The 23,673-nt window shown below is 36.4% G+C and overlaps 1 protein-coding gene across 1 annotated transcript in view; it reads right to left on the reverse strand.

Annotated features, from left to right (window-relative positions):
- CEP128 (centrosomal protein 128) overlaps positions 1 to 23,673 on the reverse strand; it is a 129,503-nt gene that overhangs the window by 97,476 nt on the left and 8,354 nt on the right. Inside the window, exons 4-8 of the mRNA XM_062577300.1 lie at positions 21,333 to 21,459; positions 20,316 to 20,437; positions 14,255 to 14,346; positions 13,440 to 13,512; positions 7,912 to 8,028 (exon numbers count right to left, since the gene is read on the reverse strand). Of these exons, the coding sequence (XP_062433284.1) occupies positions 7,912 to 8,028; positions 13,440 to 13,512; positions 14,255 to 14,346; positions 20,316 to 20,437; positions 21,333 to 21,459 (531 nt within the window). The remainder of the gene's footprint in view (positions 1 to 7,911; positions 8,029 to 13,439; positions 13,513 to 14,254; positions 14,347 to 20,315; positions 20,438 to 21,332; positions 21,460 to 23,673) is intronic.

The following is a 23,673-nucleotide window of genomic DNA, read 5'->3' on the forward strand; positions in this document are numbered from 1 at the left end:
TTACTGGCAAAGGAATGCACTAGATATCATAGATATTAATGACAAATACACTTTACAACATGTTCATATACCCAAGTTTGGGGAACAGAAACCATAACAATATCATTGGCTCATCTTAAATATTTATTAGAAACTACAGCTAGCAGATTACTAGCCATGCTGATATAATTTGCTGCAAATTTAAGTAACTGTATTAATTACTCTTTCATTTCTTTGCTGCACATGACCAAGCTTTTTTAACTCGTCACAAATCAGTTTATTACAGATCTTATTAGCTAATACCTTTTACTTTCATCCAATATCATGAAGCAGAAGCACAACTATCCTTTCCATCGTTACTTGCTAAAACTAGAGCAGAACAACAGAAATACACAGCTTTCCAGAAAGTAATGTCTACAGACTACACTATATTTCACAGCTTTGGAGAAAATAAACGGATTTGTGCACTTCTCAGTGCACTATCCTCATCTGAAAACACATATGGGTTTCAATAGTTTTGCCTACATCCCTGCTTGAACAGTTTATATTAAAATCTGAGACTGTGTAAAACACTATAACAGAGCCACCAAAAATATCATGCTACATGCTACATAATGAAAAAGGCTTTTGGTCTTATTGATTCATAATCAGATATTGCAAAATTGCAACGTATTTAAGATCTTTGCCTAACTATTCATTATAGATTCAGGCCCACCTTTCCAGTTAACTATAACTGCACACAAACCCTACCTACTCCCATTTGCTTCAAAAAGGCTCTTAGAAAAACTCTAAATGCTACAGGAAATAACAGCCTTGATGAATACTTCAGTTAATGCCATTATTGTACAATGATTTTTTTATGACTAGATATATTAGCTCAGAACAGTCTAATAGAGTGATATGATGCCTACTAACTGCAATTTAATTTCATTTTTAATAGCCAAATTAGAAGCTTTGTTACAGTCTGCTTCATGCCAACTTTATTTTCAGTCCTAAACTACTTACCAATATAGGACCAAAAATGTATCAGGACTTTATGTGCAGAATTTGGTATTCCAGCATCACAAAGATGGAATGGAATTAGAAATGCTGAGAAATTTTTCAAAGATTTTCCCTACTGATGGCAAAGACTATGTCTCTGCATCAGTACTGCATCCTAATTCACAGGAGACACCACAGAAATCAATATGCGATCTTAACTTATCAAGATCACTGAATGATATTTAGGGCATTAAACAGTAATAACTTCAAGTAAAAAGGCAGTCTTTCATACCACTGATATGACAATTAAGATGTTCACTTTTATTTTCTGGATATAGTAAAAATAGCCCATAACCATCTCATTTTTAAGAAAAAATCATTCATTTATATACATACATGTAGATATGTGTGTGTGTGTATATATATGTATACGTGCACACATATGCATATATATATATATATATTTGAGAGAGAGAGAGAGACTAGTTAAATTACTTCACAAAAAAAATGATGCTACAATAAAATTAAACATATCACACATGCACTACTTCAATTATGAAATGCTGCTTTTCCCAGTAGGTGTTTGTTAGGTAATCTGTTAATCAATCAAAATGTCATTAAGAAAAATTTGGGCAACTACAACTAGACAAGCAGCAGCTCTTATTAATGATTCAGAAACTGCATTTATACAAGTTAGTTCTATACTTGCTCTGTTTCTTACACTTCTTCTTAAATAATTATCTCTTATTGACTTGTGCCAAGAATGTTTTTTCCACTATAGATTTCTCTATGAAAACCTTATAATCCTCTCTTAGAAAGGAAGTGCTATATGAAAATAAAAAACAGAGTCAGTTGGCTTTGAATTCTTTGATTTCATTTGTTGTCTCCAAGAAAAGGGGGTGAGGGTCATTTTCCCAGGAAAGGGGAAAGTGGATGCTGAGCAGATTGGTACCAGTAGGCTCTACAACTCCCTGAAAGCATCCAAGCAGCCAGCAGACACTACCGAGGAGAACCCGGCCTGACAACACTAAGGGACCAGAAAATGGAAACAGGCCTACTGTCACCAGGATTCCCCCGCCAAGGCTCTCCTAAAGGCATAAATGTCCAGGCTGGCCAGAACGAGGTTGACAGAGAGGTTATGTGACTTGGTGAGGCCTTAGAGAGGTAAGAATAAAAGTGCAAAAAGTGCACAGTCAGAATCCCAACAAGCAGCTGTGGCAGGGCCACTAACTGGCATACTTAAGATACAGGTACACCAAGGTCTTCTCCTTGCTGCAGAAAGGTCACAAGTAATATGACTCTGAGAATCATGCTACAGATGTGTCACACACACACACACACTTACATAATATATATTATAGTGCCTATATATAATAGGACACATAAGACAAAATTTCTATTTATTATATATTTATATTTACTATGATGTGTCATATTATATATTTACTATATAATATTGTATAACATGTATTAGTATATAATTTTAACATTCATAAATTTTATTTTTTTATATATATATATATATATATATATATATACACACACACTGTGTGTATATAGATATCTATGTATTTATATACACATCTACATATATCTGCACACACAAGAAAAAAAAAAAAAAAAAAAAAAAAAAACTTTGCTCATGCCACCACATCACAAATGATTTTCCACTTTATATCCATGGCAGGCCACACATTCATCCTGGAGGCCTGATGGTGCTTCTCAGGCTCTCTTGGTAGTAAAAGGTCCTTTTACTTGCAGTGGGGAGGGCAACGAGAGAACATGCTTTTAAAGATGTCTCCATGGCATGGTTTTCGGATGGACCAGTTGGATGTTACACTGCCTGCTCTGATGATCAGTCACAGGATATGGCCTCTGACAGGCTAGATGAACTTTTGATTCAATCTAGGATAGCACTTCCTACAGGTCTTTTCATCGTTTACTAGCATGAGATACTACTAGAACATTAACACCTGTGGTATAGCACAGGCCACTCATCCATATTCAGTACATATAACTGTAAAACTTTACTTTGATAAAATCATTCAGTTCTTCCTGAATATATGTATAAGCAAAAGAATATATGGGGAAAACTGGTGCCACATATGCCTGAGGCCTCTGTAACAACAGTTCTCATTCTTTTCAGCTAATGAAAATTTTCTAATAGAGATGAACAATTTCTATTGCAACTTTAAGCCTATTTTTTTTAGTTTTTTTTCTAATAAAAACAAATGAGTTGAAAGTAGCCCACAGACCACAAGTTTAAATTTACTCTCTGTCAGTATGAGATTAAGTAGTGAAATATATTCATACTAGCAGACAGAGAAGCAGATCAACCTCACATCATACATAAGGGAAAGCATACTACATCCTAAACTGAATGAAAATTCTTTCCCTAATCTGCTACATTAGTAGCTAACATGGTCCAAGGTCCAAGTAAGTTACCTAGAGGTACCAGCCAGGCATCTAAAGATATTTGGGTGATAGATATGAATAAGACCAGCTTATGTTCTAAGGCAGAGATGTGAGACAGTCAAACTGCAACTAAAACGGAAACTATTAGCCACAAGTGGCACAGTATAGATTCAAGGGGCAGAACACATTATAATGTCATCAATGATGCATTAAAAATATTCTGAAGGCTCAGAACATAGATAAGTTTACATTTGTCTAAAAAGACCATAAAGACAAGGATTTGCAAAAAGAGAATTTTCGGTAACATTTGTCTCTGGTCTACCACATCCTCTGTTTAGTTCCTAGTATTTGTCAGTCTCTACTTCATTGTATGTGTAGTGGGGAACAGACAGAATCTGGGAATCTAGTTGCACAGAAAAAAAGGAAGAAATGCTTCCTGGTCTGTCAAAATTATCAGCTTAAGACATAATTATACTTACTGCCTTAATAAAGTCAACATGTTCAAAACATTCTCTAATGACAATTTTGTTTGCCTAAAGTGGGCATGAACAGACACATTCAATTCACCAAGACCAAGCAAGGCCACCAGCAAAGCCATTCAGGACATCCATTCCAAATACATAAGTTGTTTTCAAGAACAATATTTGATCTTGCTTTAGAAACTGGGTATACGAAAAAAAATTAAGCAGAGAATGTCTTCAGGTTCAAAATAAAACAATAAATACATTTGTTGTCAGAATTAAAATAACTATGAGATTCTTTAAGTAATCCATATATGCATATTAGTAACGGTGCGAAACAAAACACCAAAATGAGGATGTTATTTTTCGCTTCTATTAGGGACAGATTTGGAATAATGATTTGGAAGAAAGTGAACATGCACAATTTACACTAATTTCGAGTTTGTTTTATAACCAGATAAAGTTTAAATACTCCAAGAAGCCAAATTAATTCACAAGATATAAATACCTTTCTGTATATTTTTATATATCTGTCTAGATGCAGCACACAGATTATCAATTCAGAATAACAATGCAAAATTTGATGCTAAAGATGTAAAATTTTATATGTCAAGTTTTCTTCATAGTCAGTATATATCCAGATATCATCTTGCTTTAATAATCAGTCCATGATGATAATATGGAATAGTTTGCACATCATATGAAAGACAGACAAAGGCAAGCCAGACAAAGAGAAAGAAAAATGTTTCATCATGTTCAGTTAGATCCTGAAAATGTGTAATTTAATAGTTACAATTTAGGAGAATGACTCTCCTAGGATGGTAAAATACTGACAATTAGTGGTCAGTTATGCGCACTACACTTTCCTTAAAAATTTTAACTATTAACATTTAAACCTCACAAGATTTAATTAAAAAAAAATTGCTGATCAAATCCAAAAAGCAAATTTGATTTTGATTTGAAAAGTATAACAGGCAAACCAATGAAACAATTGTTTCATTAAATAGCCACAACGGCTTTAAATAACATTCCTTTGTAAATCATTCAGGCCCTATTAAATGACAGGATTTCATAACCCAGTCCAAACCCTACCCTTCTTCCAGTAATGTTACTTGAGAAGCATCTTAAGAGAAATAAAAGAGGACAGAAAAAGACATTAAATCCACATAATCATTACCACAAAACTGAGGTCACAAACAAAGTTACGAGTCCATCTAACTCAGAATTCTAAGCACAAAGGAGAGGAAATGGAGTATCAAAATAAAAACCTCTTTTTAAAAGTGACACAGAAATATGCTTCACCTAAATAACTGTTTCACCTAAAATTTTTGCTATTTCCTTCCTTCGCACTAGAGTATGAAAAAGAATACATAACAACATTCTAATATTCTAACATTCTAAGTTATTTCTTCAGCAGTAACTTAAACTATAGAAGTCTACACCATGGCCCCATTAACATTTATTTATGACAGATTACTTACTGATACCTTCCTCACTACACACTATCCATATGCACTTCCCACACATCAAGCTCCCAAATAGAAAGCCTTGTCCTAATCAGTAGCTGCAGGAGACATAAGATGTACCATAGGAGACATAGGGTATACCCTCCCCTCTCCTCCAACACCTTTCATTAGTATAAGTGAAGAACTACATTCTCACAACCCTCAATCCCAAAGTTATCAAGAGAGAGTGATCTCCAGAAGAGGGTAAATGAAAAGGGCGGCAATTTGGCAAATGAGTATTACACCTCAAAGAAATCTTGTTAGTGATAAGCAACATTCTGTTCTTGAAGTGACTGTTCATACTAACATTCAGATGGGTGAACCCAAGCATTCCATTGCAAACAGAAGCCAAATAAACATACATATCACATATATACATATATATTTATACACACACACACGTAGATAGATAGATAGAAAGAAGATATCTAGCATTTAGCAAGTTGAAACCGTCTCTGTCACAAAGACATTTTCCAAGCTGTTAAGCTATTACAGAAGAAGTAGGAAGAGGACATATTGTTCCGTATGGAAGTATATGCTTCAAAGTCAAAGTTATCCTTATAATCCTCTATGATTTGTCAAGGGAGGATTGCCTAATACCTACTGAAAGAGTATCTGGTCATGCCAGCAGACAAGTGTAGAAAGGAGTCCATCTTGCATAATCAAGGTTAGAAGCTCTTGAAAAAAAATCTTAAATTCACTGTGGTAGACGTAATCTACCTTTTATTAGGATTCACAAATACAGTGAGAATAGAGTCTAGTTCAAGAAATCCAGAAGCCTTGAAAAATCAGCCACTCAGAAGGAAGATCTGAACCCCATCTCTCTGAGCCTCTACTCAGGAGAGGATGAATGCAATCATCCTTCAAGAAGTTACAGCTATGAAAGGATGAAAGTAAGTGTCTTACAAGCTAGTTCAGCCAGGATTAGTTCTGAATCTCGGCTTCAGCAAATTCTTAATCATAGAGGTTTACCAAGAAGATTAATAGCTTCCCTGTAAGGTGAGGATGAGGACCAAATGTGGAGGTTTTTTCCACCACTGGTGTTCAACTTTCTTAAATAGAAAGATGCTCCTAGAGAAAAATTAAATAATTAAAAAATATGTACAGAACAAAATGATAGAGTTTGCAGGGGAAAGGATCAAAACCTCTTCATCTACAGCTGAACAGCTTAGGGAAATGGAAGGTCACAGAATGCACTAAGAACTTCCAACTCATTTTTGCATGAAATACAAGAGGTGAGCTACTAGAAAAAAAGGTATCCAGCCCGACAGCTCATGATTCAAATGCACAATAACATGAAAGTCTTTGAAATAAACTTGACTTCATTCAATTGAAAATAAATATTCCTTATCAGGAAGTCATTAATCTCATTGTCAATCTATCTTCATAGATACATGTCATTATCTCTTTAAAAGGATAAAGAGGTTACTTCCAGTCTGCAGATGATATCATCAAATCACAACAATTCGTTTCATTAAGCATCCTTTGATTGGAATAAAGGCCCAACAGATTAATTCAGAAGTGAACACAGGTATAGTAAGAGCTGTTTCTAAGAAACTCATAGGAAATATTGTATCTTCTGAAAACTGTAATAAAGTATTCTAGGTCTTTTCAGCCACTACTGTACCTATGGGGGGGGGGGGGGGGGAGAAATTGCAGCACTATATCTGAAATACCAGTAGAAGCATTGCACGCGTTTTGATAAATATTAGTTTTATCCATATTAAGAGAATATGTTGTCTGCTCAACTATGACCTCTTTGAAGAGTCTGTAATCTTGTATGAAATACGAGGCATCAGCCTAAATTAATGCTCCACGATACCATTGCACAACATGACACACAATTGGCAATGATCCAAAAAGCACAAGGCTGTCACTAATATTAAAAGTTAAAAATATGGAATTACATGTTATTTTTTGGGTATAGTTTTCTGTTGTACAGCTATAGATGATATTGCAAATCACATCTTAAATGGAGTTAATAAAAAAGCTAATATACTAAAACTGCTAGATTTTCCAAATAGCAGTTTGATCATAAACAGATGAGTTTACCTTACATTTCCTAAAGCAACAGAAAAATCTACTACTAGAAAGTTGTCTACAATTTGCTTTCCTAATAGGAACATTTGTATTTTTACCCTAAACAGTATTTTATACTTCATCAGATTTGCATGAAACTGTTTAATAAGCACTCGAAAGCTGGCTGCCCAATACCATTTGTCAAAGTTGATTAAAAATATATTGCTCATTGCAAAGTTTACATTTTAGAATAAAGTGTTTAAAATGAAAAAAAAAATCTAACTAATGACATCCTTTTAAGTGTTTTTTTTTTCTTTGCTTTATTTTTAGGAATGTTTGTGCCAGTCAAAAAAAAGTCTAAGCACAGGCAAGATAGTGTCATGAGTAACGGAGACTGTGCTTGTTATCACTTGCTACCCAAATCCAGTAGAGCAGGTTAAAAGAATGTACCAAAAATACAAGTACTTTTGCCTATTTCACAGGCATGGGTTCATAAACACAGCAAATTCCTAATTTAATTCAGAATACACAGAAAGTCTGTATTTGCATACCTCTTGCAATTGAATGGACATTTGTCCCAGTTGGTCTTGGCGCCTTTCTACAAGCTGTCTTTCTGCACGCATTTCTTGTTCTACCTCTTGAAGTCTTCTCTCTACTCGTTCTGACACCTTGAAAACAAACAAAAAAAAACAAAAAAAGCAAAAATAAAAAAAGAGAGAGAGAGAGAGAAAAGAGGAAATATCCTGCAAGAAATCAATGCGCTGTTTACCACATACTAAACTTCCTCTGGGGAAAGAGGTAAAGAGAATAAGGATTAGAAGGGAGAACACAACTTCTATTTCATGAAGAAAGATTTAGAATTGTGTAGAAAATAACTACTTCTAGAAGTATTCAAACAGGAAAAAGACCTGCTACACCCTGCCAGCAATAACCTTCAAGCATATGCATATTTTTTCTCTATAGTGTTTAGTTCTAATCAAGGGCTAAATAGCTCCAGTTATAAGACTTAAACCACTTTGGTGTAGTGTAACCTGAGGTATTGTCCTGGAATACAAGAACTCTAGCTTCTATGCCACAGGCCTGATTAACCTTTACTAAGCCACTTCTTTTGCATCTCCTCGCTGTAAAACAGGCCAATGTGTGCCTCCTTCATACTTTATTTATTTATTAGTGACAAGTAGTAAGCAAGAACTAAGTACAATGATCGTAATATCACAAAATAACTAGCTCACGTTAAGACGTTTTTCAGAATTTTGTGAATTCACAAATGAATAAAAATAACATGAGTCATTTGTTAAAGCAATTTGGACAAAAACATAGTAACTCATAATTCAACATGAAACTAAAACTACAGCTACCGTTTTCACATTTCAAGCCACTAGCAAACAGCACCCTCTCGTGGGCAACAAATTAAATTAATATAATTAAAAAAGTAAAAATGGACAAAGGTAATATTTATTTATTTTTTCTCTCTACTTTAAAATTAAAGATTTTAAACAATCACTAGAAAGTAGTGTAATTATTAGAATGGCATTTTAACTCACTGTTTCCTGTCCATAGCCCCCAGCTGACCACTGAAAACATCTTTACGTCTTAAAAACAAAAAATATCTTTTCACTCTCGCAGAGCAAAACATGCAGATTTGTGGGTCCACGCCCACCCCAAACAAATTATTTCTTGTACAATAAAATGAATGAAACCTGGTTTGCTACTTTTTTTTTTCTTTTTTATACATATATATACTCTGGGCCTCACCAGTTTCATAAAGCTTTAGGTTTAAAGAATGTAATAGTCCTTTTGTCTTTATTAAAAAAAAAAAAAAGTCAGTTTCAAAAGGTTTCCTTTTTCTGCAGCCAGATGAGTAGTTAGCTTCCAACTTGAAATTTTGTACTTTACCTTAATACAATAATGATCTTCTCTTGGCAGTATTGGGTCAAATTCTGCACTTTCATTAAAGTACAAAAGCTCTGCATTAATAATCAAGAATTATATACTGCTAATTGTCAAATGTATCTTGACCTCTATTAATGGTTTCAAGAAAACAAGATCCTACATTGGGATGATTTCACAAATACTTGATTCAAGGAAATACAAGAACCTGTATTCATTTTGGCAGTCAGCAAGCAAAAGTGCATGCATTGAGTCTGAAACTAACTATTACCCCAATTGGCATTCAAAATAACTTGGTTGAAAATATAAAAAGTTATAGGTATTGGGGAAGTCAGAATGACTCAAAGAAAGTGACGTGCTACTTTGAGGGGGGTAGTTTGATGAGGAAGCATAGATACGGGAAGAACATGGAAGTTGTTGTGCAAGGATTCAGATGATCAGGATTCAACAGAATTTCTTGTGGCAGAGATCCAAAAGCATGCAAGTGGTAGGGGAAAAGGCTAGGGAAATGAGGCATGGAGTATGCAAGTCTATAGCAAATTAGGCAAATTATGTTGTATTAGCAAATTTGTTCTATTAGCAAATTATGTTGTACTTTGCAACAGAACTGTCATTTACTTGTAGCTTTCTGCGCATTCTCCAGGAAATCTGTTACATCACATTTATGTTCTGGCAATGTTTAATGATAAGATGTCCTGCAATGCAGTAAACATACCTTTTCACTTTAGGTAATTTAGCACCATCACACTATCATAAATTGGGTTGCTTCACTAATCAACACCTTTTCCAAATTATTTATGCTGTGGATTAGCAGGTCCCTTCAAATCTTAGGCCACTCCTCTGACATTTTCTCCAAAAAGAACGTTTTTCTATGCTGAAATCTTCCAATGCTCTCCTTAATGAAGAGGGATGCAAAAAGCTAATGCATTCTTTCTCCCAATCTCTCTTCAGGTATTATCTTCTCTGAACACTCTTTCTAGTTACATCATCTTTTGATTCAACACTAAGGTACTAAACAAGGAGGATCACCGCGTGTAATTTTGCAAGCTATTTCTCCATTTTTTTTTTTATTTTTACATTTAGTTGGAGAAGTGTATGTAACCTTTCTACTTTTATCATTTGATCACAACATTTGAAAGCACTCCTTTTCACCATGTGTAATTATATCAGCTATCTTTTTACCTCCTTCAGGTCCTTTAATGCATTTACTTAAAGTCATTACTACAGTGTATTCATATTGTTTCCACACTGCTTGGAAATGCTTTTCCCCTCCTTGTTGCCCAACTTCTTTCAAACTAACTAAAAGATTTTTTTTTTTAACTCACTAACTGGTATATGCAGAACAGACTCAAACTCATTTCTCTTCCTTTATCCCAAATGACTGACTCAGAACAACATTCCTATCATAACAGCATATATCCTGTTCTCTGGATTTTATCAAAAGACATTCAGGTGTAGCCAAGTGATTCACCGAAGAACTGTGCAGAGAGTTGTGAGGTTCTACACAGCAACATAAAACGCTAACACTAAATTACTGCATTCACTGCATATTAGAATATGATATACGGATGCCTTTTCAGCAGCATAGAGTATCTGAATAATAATCATGACACTAAGAGCAGTGCCTCTGTATTAGGCTTTCAAGTAGCAGCAAAATCTACGAAAATGGATTAGACTATCAAAAAAATTTGCTCCTCCACTATCAATTAAGCACAGAGAAAAGAATGTCCTACTCAAAAACAGAGCAACATGTAAGTCAGGCAACTAAGGATAATCTTGTGGAAGATGCTGCACGCTTATGCAAAAAGGAGCATCTTGTTTCTTGAATTTTTCTCCTGTTTTTCAGCTTTCCACTGTTATTGCTGATACAGTAATCCTGCTGACTAAAATCTATTTCAATAGATTTTTTTTTGCCTTTCTTGCTATTACCTGTTTTATCATCAGTGAAAACTTGAAACAGAAGTCTTTAAATGTGGAGTTAAAGTTTTCCCTCATGACAAAAGATAATGTTTAAATTCATCTATACTATGCCAAAAATCTCTGTGATATCTGACTTATGAATTATTACCAATTACAGATTAAGAGGGAGAGCTCTTCTGATTGATAGTTACAATTATCCTGGCTCTTTGGAATACAGAAACTCCATGCCACATCCACCTCACTTTACATGTAACACATTCTCTGAAGATTTCTATAAAGAACTCCACTGATCTTCTAACAGCACCATCTCAACTAAGCACCTACATAGTTTCAACAAATCTGTGCTTCAGTGCATTTGCTTTTTTTGTATAAAGATTAGCTTCTTGTGCTATTTGGGATGTGCCTCCATATCAGGAGATAGCAACAGTATCTGAGAGAACCATAATAACCATAACATTATTCTTCCAATGAAACATTCCAAATAACATTCTTTCAGTTGTTTATAGGTCTGTAGACATTCCTCTAGCAATCATCCACATTTATCTCAAGAATCACACACCAATACCCAAAGCTTCCCACTAAAATTAAAAAAAAGAAATGTAGAAGGTATTGCCTCTTAGAAGCATCATATTCTCTGGAATATAGGAGTTCAGCTGTAATTTGAACAGGGGGAAGCAGAGAACCGAAAGTTAGGTAGCTTATAAAGTCACATCTAGATAAAGGTAAGAGGATTTGATGTAGGAAGAGTTGTAGAGGTTGCAGTTTTTATACTAAAACCAAACACAGATTCTCAAGTATAACACCACTGTGAGCACTTGACATGAAACAGGCATCCACCTATGCCTGTCTCAACACCTCAGATATTCTCCAGTTTCTATACTGAGCTGCCCTAAAGACAACACTGATTGTTGTCTGGCTCTTACAAATAAAAAGGAGAAAGAAAAGTACCTGGCCTCAGAATCAAGTAGGCTCTAATTAAGATCATAAACCTCTAATAAACAAAGATTCTGATTCAGTGACTCAGACCTACTGCAGTGACCAGACCTGTCACCACGTATTATTATAAATATGCAAATTTCAAACAGTACTGAAAAAGAGGGGCAGTAGAACTGTAAGTACTTAGATATATGCCACTACAGAAATGAGGGCTTAACAACACTAAACTAAAAAAAAAAAAAGTTGTTTCCACCATAAACTCATCTTGTCAAATTACCAAGATTTTAAACTGATACTTTCCAATCAGGAGTCAAAGTAGATTACAGTTATTAGGATGGTGATTTTGGGTATTTCTGAAACAAAAATGAATAAAGCACTGCAGACAAACATTTCTGCACAATTTCTTATGAGGAAGTTGAGAGATCAAGATCTTTGGTATGATAATAAATTTGTCACTAATACCAATATATTGGCAAGGCTCATTTCTTGGCACTAGCAGACTTAGCAATTGCACTGAACAGTTACAGTGAAGCCAGCTGCAGCATTTGTTTTCTTGAGAACCATTTTGGTTAAAACTTACTGAGCTTACTGATTTCCTGTTATATGAGGGATTAAAAATAAGTATACTGAAAAGCAGCCCATAACAAGGAAAACTGAGTTTCACAAACATCTGAGATTTTTTTTTTTTTTTAATAGAGTAACCTCTTCTATCCTACTAGGCTATTAGAGAAAAGTAGAGCTAACATTCTAACAAGGACAGACTCTGGCATTTTTCTAAGAAGGCTGAAGAGGCAAGTCTTCCTCCACCAAGAAATTCTATCATAATAAACCTGTAACTGATACTGATAGATTATAATCTTTAGCTTCAAGTCTGATGAGTCAAGAATTACATCTAGAATTTCTGCCTCCTGACTATTAGAGGAATTTGCAGCTTCTCCTGTTCCTTTAACATGACTCTGCACAAAGACTCGCACAATAACAGATTTATATTTAAGTGATATAGACACTGTGAAGACATATCTTATCTTTCAAAAGCTATCTTATTTTGTTGAAATGTTAAACCAATGTTCCAAATCAAACAGCAGTTTTCTCCAAAACCATCATTTTGAAACAGAAAAATTCATTACACATATATTTGTAAAATGCTTGTACTTTAAATAAGTATCAGAAACATGAAAATTCTTGGATTTTCATCGTCCCACAATGAAATCATCAAAACAATAGAAAATATAAATAAATAAATAAATAGTGCTACCTACTAGCAAAATTCTCATTAAACATCCTCCTTAGAATACTATACATACATCATCTTTTTTAGATTATTTATACTCACCATTTCTTGTCTTTGAGATTCAGTGAGCTTTTCAGACAACTCTGCTAGAGTCCTTCTCATTTCTGCATCAGTCCTTCATAGAAAAATAAAAGTAAGACTTGAAGTGAACACTCCAAAGTGCGCACACTAGATATTTACTGTGATATTTGTAAGAAGTAACAGTCTTTTGAATTTTTAGGCTACAGCAATGCCTTCTAATATGTACTGCCTATAAATTCCTAGCACAATTAAAGGTCAACATCATGTGGTAAAAGCATGATAAAAAACATATCTATTCTTAAATGAAGATAATGAAGCATCTAGCTTGAAAGGCTAGGTATCAGGTTAAGACGTACAAAATTATGAACATGTCTGCACTGTCCTTTTGAGTAGGGCTAGTTCTTACAAGGAATTAAAGGATCAATTCCTATTATTTCTGTTAGGCAGAGCACCATACATTAAGGCACTAAATATTAGAAAGACATTACAATCTACATGAAAGCTCATCCTTAGGTGACCAAGAATAATTACAGCTCTGCACCCGATTTGAAAAAAAATCCTAAATCCTTATCTTTTTATCTATATTTTTTTAAAAGGGGGTAAAGGCACATATACCGTACAAACCAGAACTGATGTCATTTACATTCATAAACACTACATGAGATGACATGGAACAAGCAATTCATAGTACTGATTTCATCTGTGTGTTGTCCAATCTCCACTCTCCCTAGGCTTTTTTTCTTTTTTTAATACAGAAGAATAAAGGATTCTAAGAATCACTTAGAAGGACATCAACTTTTTGCTACACTATATACAGAATTATCTTCTATTTATACCGGTTTCTTCTTGCAAGCTCCCGACTGATGTCAGCTCCTAGGCGAACTTGTTCACTACTGAGATCTCGAACAGACTGGTGGAAAGAATGCAGCTGTAAATTAAAGTACACAATCTAAGAATTCCTTTTCCTGTGGTATTTCAAAAAAAGTGCATATATATACACATTATACACACACACACACACACACACACACTTTGAAAGAGAAAGTATTAAATAGAATGCAGCAGATGAAAATAAGCTACAGAACAAATTACATGAATTACAAATCAGCTTGGGTTAAGCTTGTGTGTTTCTATCATTTCTATCACCCCTTTACAACACTCGCTTACTGACGTTTAATTTTCAGTACATTATTTGCCAAACCATTTTCCCAACTATGGTTGGTCTATGTTTCAGAGCTTGTTCCATGTACCTGACAATACACAATCTTTTATATCTAATGCAAAGCAAATTGAAAGACCTCCTAATAAATGCTAGAATAAATAATATATAGTTCTACTCAGCTATGTGTACCCCTATTAAAAAAAATGCATATGTAAATAAAAGCAAGTGACCAAGCAGAACATTATAATGAATTCAGATACTAGCAAAGAACTGCAGAAACTTTTTTTTTTTTAAACATTTCCCAAGACTTTACACACTGTACTGGAATGTTTGCATCTGAGTTAGAAAAAGGTATGTGCTCAATAAAACCTTAGTTTTACAGAGTCCAATTTCCCTCCAATTTCCCCCATTCTGCAGGCCCTCAATTTATAATAAAATTGTTATAGAAGAAAATTAAAAAGTGGCAGTTCATCCATCTTCCAAGGGAGAAAAGTAGCAACATTTAAATCATCATACTGCTGTCAACAGCTAAAGGATTAGGATCTTCATTTGAGAAAACCCTGGTTTATACACCTCTTTAATCTGTACCTAAGACTTAAACCTGGATCCGTCCAGCTGATTACTCTCAAAACGCATTCAAACTCAGGTATTAGCTTTTCCTCCATGTGACTGACCAGAGATTTCAACCAAACTCAAGCAACTTCAAAAAATACAGCACATTTTCCGGTAGAACAGTCTTTTAACAATGAACGGTTGAAGTTGGAAAGGACCTCTGGAAATCATCCAGTCCAACTCCCCTGTTCAGCAGGGTAACCTAGAGCACATTGCACAGGATTGCATCCAGGCAGATTTTAAATATCTCCAGAGAATGAGACTCCACAACCTCTCTGGGCAACCTGCTCTAGTGCTCTGTTGCTCTCATAGTGAAGAAGTTCTTCCTTATATTCAGATGGAACTTCCTGTGTTTCAGTTCATGCCTGTTGCCAACTGTCCTCATGCTGGACACCACTGAAGAGCCTGGTCCCATCCCCTAGCCACCTTCCCTTAAGATATTTGTATACATCGATAACATCCCCTCTCAGTATTCTACAGGCTAAAGAGGCCCAGCTCTATCTGAGTGTTGGGGGTGGGGGAAGAACCTTCAAAAAAGAAAAATTTATTACACATTATTTGCAAAACGTTTGTACTTTAAACAAGTATCTGAAACAGGAAACTTGTTGGATTCTCACACTCCCACAATGAAAGCACCAAAACAATATACAACATATATTATGTATTAAAAAAAAATGCCTTTTCTCATAGGAGAGATGCTCCAGTTCCCTAAATATCTTCAAAGCCCTACGCTGGACTCTCTCCAGTAGCTCCATGTCTCTCTTGCACTGCGGAGCCCAGAACTGGACACATGGCTCCAGCTGTGGCCTCACCAGGGCTTAGGAGAGGGGCAGTATCACCACCCTCAACCTGCTGGCAACACTCTTCCTAATGCACCCAAGTATAACATTGGCCTTCCTGGCCACAAGGGCACATTGCTAGCTCATGGTCAACCTGTCATCCACCAGCACTCCCAGGTCCTTCTCTGCAGAGCTGCTCTCCAGAAGGTCAACCCCCAGCTTGTACTGGTGCCTAGGGTTATCTCTCCCCAGGTGCAGGGCCTTGGACTTGCCCTTATTGAACCTCATGAGGTTCCTCTCTGCCCAACTCTCCAGCCTGTCCAGGTCTCTCTGAATGGCAGTACAGCCTTCTGGGGTATCAGCCACTCCTTCCAGTTTAGTATAGTCACCAAACCTGCTGAGAAGCCATTCTGTTCCTTCATCCAGGTCATTGCTGAAGAAGCTTAACAAGACTGGCCCCAGTACTGAGCCTGGGCGGACACCACTAGCTATGGGTCTCCAACTAGACTTCTGCCTTCTTTTTTCTCTCACTCTCTCTTTAAAACAAAAAAATAAAAGACAACATCCAGGATGAGTTGCTCTATTGCCTTTCCACAGATGCAAGTGAGGCCAACTGCCCTACTTTGCCTGGGTCCTCCTCCTTGCCCTTTTTGAAGACTGGAGAGACACTAGCTTTCTTTCAGCCCTCAGGTTCCTCTCCTGTTCTCCCATGACCTTTCAAAGATGATAGAGAATGGCCCAGCAACAAGATCCGCAAGCTCCCTCAGCACCTGTGGGTGCATCCTATCAGGGCCCATGGATTTGTGGATATCAAGTTTGCCTAAATGATCTCTAACCTGATCCTCCTCGACCAAAGGAAAGTCCTCCTTTCTCCAGACTTTCTCTCTTGTCTCAAGGCTCTGGGATTCCTGATGTCTGCCCTTAGCAGTAAAGACTGAAAAAAAGAAGGCATTCAGTAACTCTGCCTTCTCTGCATGTTTTGTCACCGGGGCCCCTGCCCCATTCAGTAGAGGGCCCACATTTTCCCCAGTCTTCCTCTTGCTACTGATGTATTTGGAGAAGCCCTTCTTGTTGTCCTTCATATCCCTTGCCAGATGTAATTCCAAATGGACCTTAGCCTTCCTCGCTGCATCCCTGCATACTCTGACAACATTCTTACATTACTACTAAGTGGCTCCTCTTATTGTCCCCTCTTCCACATTCTATGTACTTTCTTCTTCTGTCTGAGTTTGGCCAGGAGCTCCTTGCTCATCCATGAAGATCTGTCCCCTCTGCTGGGCTTCTTACTCATAAGGATGCACCACTCTTGAGCTTGGAGGAAGGGATGTTTGAATACTAGCCAGCTCTCCTGGACCCCTCTTCCTTCTAAGGCCCTAACTCATGGGATTCCTCCAAGTAGGTCTCCGAAGAGCCCAAAGTCTGCTCTCCTGAAGTCCAGGCTTGCAATGTGCTTATTGTTCTGCTTCCTCTATGCAGAATCCTGAAGTTCCCCACCTCGTGGTCACTGCAGCCAAGACTGCCCCCAACCTTCACATCTCCAAACAGTCCTTCTTTGTTGGTTAGGACAAATTCCAGCAGGACACCCCTCCTTGTTGGTTCCTACACCACCTGTGACAAGAAGTTATCATCAATGCTCTACAGGAGCTTCCTGGACTGTTTGTGCCTTGCTGTGTTGTCTTCTCTGCAGATATCAGGGTGGCTGAAGTCTCCCAGAACAGGGCCTGTGATCAGGAAGCTACTTTCAGCCATCTGAAAAAGGCCTCTTCCTGGTCAGATGGCCTCTGGTAGACCCCACAACAGTGTCACCGTATTAGCCTGCCCTTTAATCCTTACCCATAAGCTCTCAACTGGCTCCTCCTCCACCTCTAGGCAGAGCTCGATACATTTCAGTTGCTCTCTCACATAAAGAGCAACTCCAGCACCTTGCCTTCCTGGCCTGTCTGTCTTAAAAAGCATGCAGCCATCCATGACAGCATTCCAACCATGCAAGCACCATGTCTCTGTAATTACAATGAGATCATGGCCCTGCAACCACACACAGATCTCCAGTTCCTCCTGTTTATTCCTCATGCTGCATACATTTGTGTACAGGCATTTCAGGGAGGTAATCTAGCAGACAGGTTTCCCAGGAAGGGTGCAAGAGGACCCTCCATAGTCATGTCCTGTACCCACTTCACCGCTAAAGGCATCCCAACGTGAGCCACATTTCACTGACTACACACTACAGTTTCAGACTGTCTCTATAACTTTCCCCTTCCCCCATCCTTCCTGGTTTAAAGCCCTCCTTACCAAGCTGGTCAACTTGTTGGCAAAGATACCCCTCTTAGTGAGGTGGATCCCATCTCTCCCCATCACTTGTCAGTCTTCAAACAGGGTCCCATGGTTGTAGAAACCAAAACGCCATTGCCAACACTCGCTGCATAGCCAGTTCTTAATTTAGAAAATCCACCTACTCCTCCTCCCATCCTTCCCCCTCGCTGGCAGGATTGAGCAGAAAATCACCCAGGCTCCCAGGTCCTTGACCACCATCCCCAGAGCACTGAAATCCTCTTTGATGGTTTCCAATTTGCCCTTCATATCATTAGTGCCAAATGGAAGAGCAGCAGAGGGTAACAGTCCAACGCACGGACAAGGCTTGGCAGTATTTCAATGATGTCTCATATTCAAGCCCCTAGCAGGCAACACACCTCTCTAGACAAGAGATCAGGTCAGCAGATAGGTGCTTCCATCCCCGACAGCAGGGAGTCACCCACAACAATCACTCGCCACTTCTTCCGGGTGTTCCTGTAAGGCACAGGGTCTGTCAGCCCAGTTGTTTTCCTTGAAGCAACTCCAACAGCTACGGAGCTCTGCATCATGCCATGACCATATCTGAAAAAGCATACACTACTAGGACTGGAAACAAAGGTGCCTTCTTGCACTCTTCTGCACAAAATGTTGCATCTGTTCACTGCCTCTGTCAGCTGCGCTTACAGATATATCTGATTCTTCCTCCTTCTTAACTTGATACATTCTGAATATTACTGTGTCTAGAAGCAGTCATAATGGGTTTGTGTTTACACAAAGAAATAAGTGCCAGAACTAGTTAAATGATTCTTAAGTACTGTTTTATCTCTGCCCCCGTTTCTACTTAGGGTCGTGATCAATGACTATTTCTAGATAGTTCATCTTTCCTCAAAGTGTCATGTTTTTCTTATGAAATAGTTGAGTGGATAAAGCCATATTCACTCACTGGAAAATAAGAACAATATAAAGAACTAGCAATCATCATCAAAATAGGGAAAAAATATATTTACTTACATAGTCACTTAGAAATCTTGCTTGTATTTTGGAATTTCCTAAAGAAATAATGTTGTATAGAAGTCTTTCCTCCTAAGCATCCAACAGCCTTACAAATATTAGTATTTTATTTCTGGGGTAGCGGTAGGACAGGACAGTGAAATATGTTTAAATAAAAGCCTAGTCTTTTCTGTAGCATACCAACTTCCCAAAAAGTCAACTGAAAAAACATAGCATAGTTAAATTTAAAATTAATTACTTGGAAGTAGCATTGATTTAATAAGGTTAACATGAACACTCTATGATCTGTTGCTATTAGTAACAGTCATTATATATTTCTCCTGGAAAAAGCCAGCCACAAAAATAGATGGATTCATTCAACCAGGTCTAGCCACTCTGTCTGAAAGAGGAAAAGCAGATACGGACATTAACTCTATCTGTAGAATATCGAAAGCTTATAATCTTATCCATTAAGGCAATTTTCTATTTTCTGAAGAGTCAGCAAGTAGACATCTGTTGAGGTTCTGAGAAACACCAGAACCTTGAGTAACTCCTCCTTCTCCCTGATCTGTCTGAAGTACTGGGACAAACTATCCTACTCACTGATCTAACCTAGATTTAAGATAGAGATAGTTAGCACAAGATCAACTCTGGCTACACTGAAGTAAGATGGCAAAAGCAATGAGATCTGTGCCATTAACTGACACAAAACAATCCCCACATGAAATCCCACACAGGATTTCAGCATATGGAAATGAACTCTAATCATATCTGTAGAGATTAATTTTCTTTTCTGTACATGGCCTATAAGAATACAGATGTTATTTTCAGACACTGCTTTTGGTAACACTACATTCACATCTTGTACGAAAATTTATGAAACTAATGGATACAAGAGGTGAGTATCTAATGAAGAATGGCATGGCACATAACACAGGGAGCACACTTCAGAGCTGAAAGATTCTTAGCTTCATCAGGAAAATAACTTCCTCTGATGTTAAAGTGAAGAGGCGCATGACAATATACTGCCTACTGGGGGAAGGAACTCCTGTTAGTGTGCTGTACCTGGTCCAAATTATCTGCCTCATTGACAAATCGAACACTTGCAGATCTAGACCTTCGATGTCTATTGCCCTGTGAGTCTCCATAATCCCTGAGAGGAGAAGTAGGCAGGAAGTGATGGTTCCCTTTGAGATAAGAGATAAAAAAAGTAAGTAGGAAGGCAACATTTCATAAGGTAAATTTTTAATTCTGCTTTAAGAAAAACTTGTCTTTGATATTCCTGATATCCTTATGGGCCACATTACAGACAAGACATTGGCAAAACAATTACTAAAGCTACATAAAATGCTTAAGTGTATTTCTTGTTTGCCTCTTCCAAGGATTCATCTTCCAATATTTCCCAACTACGTGTATGGGAAGGGTGAAAAAGTTTTCCTTCGCTCCTACAGGGAGCAGAGAGTTTGTTCTTCAAATTGTGTTTGCCCAAGCAACAGCCTTTCCTCTACATGAATCTACCACAGCTTTAAACTGTAAGTACTTTTACACAGCTTTTACACTAGAAAAATAAAAGTTTCAAAGCTTTTGACTAGAGTACTTGAATGTTACTAAAGAATGCCCCCCAAACTAACCTTTTTCTAAAAATAATGTACTTTCAGAAAGGTATAGAAGAAATATCTACTTTTTCTGTAAGTTATATATTGTTTTAGTTTTATCTTTTCTATCCTTGTCTAATTTCATCCACGTGCCCATTATCTAATGGATTTAAAATTTATTTTTTCTTTTTGCTGCAAAGCAAACTTCTGAAGCTGCAATGTCTTTCAAATTTAGGTTTAAATTGCATATACTACAATATATGTAGTAAGCAAAGCAGTTTTCTCCATTGAATGACTTGTTTCATTTTTATCTCTCGGAGTATAAGGTCTCCCCAAATTTCAGAACTGAATTTCTTTCAAGTAATCAGCTATAGCTTTTCATGTCAATATCTTTACACAAATGATTTTGGTTCTTTTTAATTTCTTCTTGTCTTACAAAAGATATTACAGAACACTTTAATTATGTTGTATTGCTAGAGTATTTTACCTGCAACTGCTTCTCCATCCAGATCACTAGTGTATAAGCTTGAAAGAGAAGCACTTCTCATTCCAGAGTTTCGAGTTAACCGTTGGCTCCTTAACTGACCTATGGACTGTTCCAGTGTTTCTTTTAACTGCAAAGAAATTACAAATTTACAATTTCACCAACACTGGCAGCCTCAGCATTCCACCATACATACAGCATACATTAAGACAAGAAAAAGAAAGAAAAAAAAAACACTCTAGTTGCCAGCAGTTCTCAATAAGGCCCCCTGCAAAATCCTTCTTACACTTTTTCTAAAAATAGGCAGTCATTCCTGACTTAGGAGTTCAAAAAGATCTAATCATATTCCTAAATTAGTTCTTTATTTTTCAGATATTCACCTTATTTTTTAGGCTGCATTTGCAAAACTTCGTTCTCATTCGCAGGTTTTTGCTACTTTTTTATTTGATGGTCAACAAAACATCTAGATCATCTGTCCTCTCCCTAACAGGTGCTTCTAAATGGTCACTTCATTCCTGTAGAATTATACTTTTTTCAGAGCTTAAAATATTGTTTTAAATATTTTCTGAATCTTATGAAGTATGCTTAGATTCTTTTTATTATATTTTATTATTAAAACAAGTCAATTATCACATTAAGAAAATCTCAAACTGAAAACTTTAAGGTTCTTCTAATGCCTTCTCAAAAAGACAGAGGATACTTGAAGGGAAAAAATTATAGCAATGCATGTATCTAACAAAAAATCACTTTTGTGTTCAGAGAGCTAAACCTTAAAATAATCTATGAAAATGCCATAGAATCAAAGAAAGATTAGCAATAACTCAAATTTCAAATCTAACCACATCCTGAAAAAGACCTATCTTGCATCTCTAATAGGATAATACAAACTAAGTGAACATAGCTCAATTTGAACGCTCTACCTTCATATTGCTCATTTTCATCTTTTCTGCAGGAAACCCCAGACTGCTAGATCTCTTTTTTAAAGAGAACCATAACAGTATTAAGAAGTAAAAACCTTATGCTTCAATCAGTTTCTGTAGAACAGAATAATGCCCAAAAAATTGATTACAGATTTTATACTTTTATTTGTATACTTTAAGATATATTTATTTTCTTAAAAGACTAGTTCTTTATGCTATTTACAGAATAAAGCGAGACTAATGATATTAGAAAAGAGATATTAAAAAACATGAACTTGGTTCAAAGATCCTTAGTTCATCAATTAGAAGTCCGTTCCTTGACATCTCTCTCTCACAGACAGTCAGCTCATAATTATTGAGTTCATTTTGCCCACCTATAAGCTGTTTAAGCTGCATCAAAATCGTACCTAATACTTTGCTCCTTTCCCATTTCTTATTCCTACTTTTTTATTTACTTAGGAGAAAAAGATCAATGTCATCGGAGAGGAGAAAACTCCTCATCTAGCATAGATGATGGAGGCCCACAGAAAACCAAGAACAGTAGCTTCAATGTCCATCCTCCTATTACTTCCTAACACAAGAAGGGATATGGCTCACTATACCATAATAGCAGCACAGTTTGTCACATGACTACACAAGAACTGCATTTTCTTGGGACTCAGGTGCAGTAGAATTTTTAGTAGTTTTACTTTAAGTTTAGATGTTTATAGTTATTCCTGATATTAATCTAAATTTTAAATATATGCTAAATATGAGTGCTTTTACTATAACTTTGATTCTTAGTCTTTTTCAAACATCTTTTAGGTATGTACAGAACATTAAGGCAACCAGCAGTTACCAAGAACATGGACATTTCTGAGACAGCATTCTGTATATTCAGAATAAGTCATGAAACAAGACAAAACACTATTCTACTCAAGAAATATGGACTGATGATAATTTCCCTAAATTATTTTACAGTCAAAACCCTTTCAGGATAAAGACTGATATTTAAATGCACATTAGTTCTTTAAGGTTACAGTGGATGGTATCATCCAGGTGTTCATAGGAAGTTAATACCATTTAATTAAAGAAAAGATCCCTCAGCTTCTCAGAGGTATCATTTCACAACACAGAAGCTGACCACTTCTTGGTTTTGAAATTCTGATTTTAAATTGATCTTAACTTCACCAGGAAAGAAGGAAGTTCAGCTTTGATCTTTTATAACTGAATGGACTATCAATAGCTGCATTTGTTTCCTTATTATAAACCTCAGTCTAACCCAGTAACACTCAGTCATTAAAATCTATACTTTTGCTGTTTTAAGAACATAATTATTTCCTCTCATTTTAACAAAAATAATTAATACTTATTTACAACAGATAAGTCTGAGTATATTCACATATCCCTGCTACAACATTGCAGCATGGAGCCCTGTGCTCTCA

This window comes from Rhea pennata, chromosome 5 (genome assembly GCF_028389875.1).
Source record: "Rhea pennata isolate bPtePen1 chromosome 5, bPtePen1.pri, whole genome shotgun sequence".
NCBI classification, from domain to species: domain Eukaryota; kingdom Metazoa; phylum Chordata; class Aves; order Rheiformes; family Rheidae; genus Rhea; species Rhea pennata.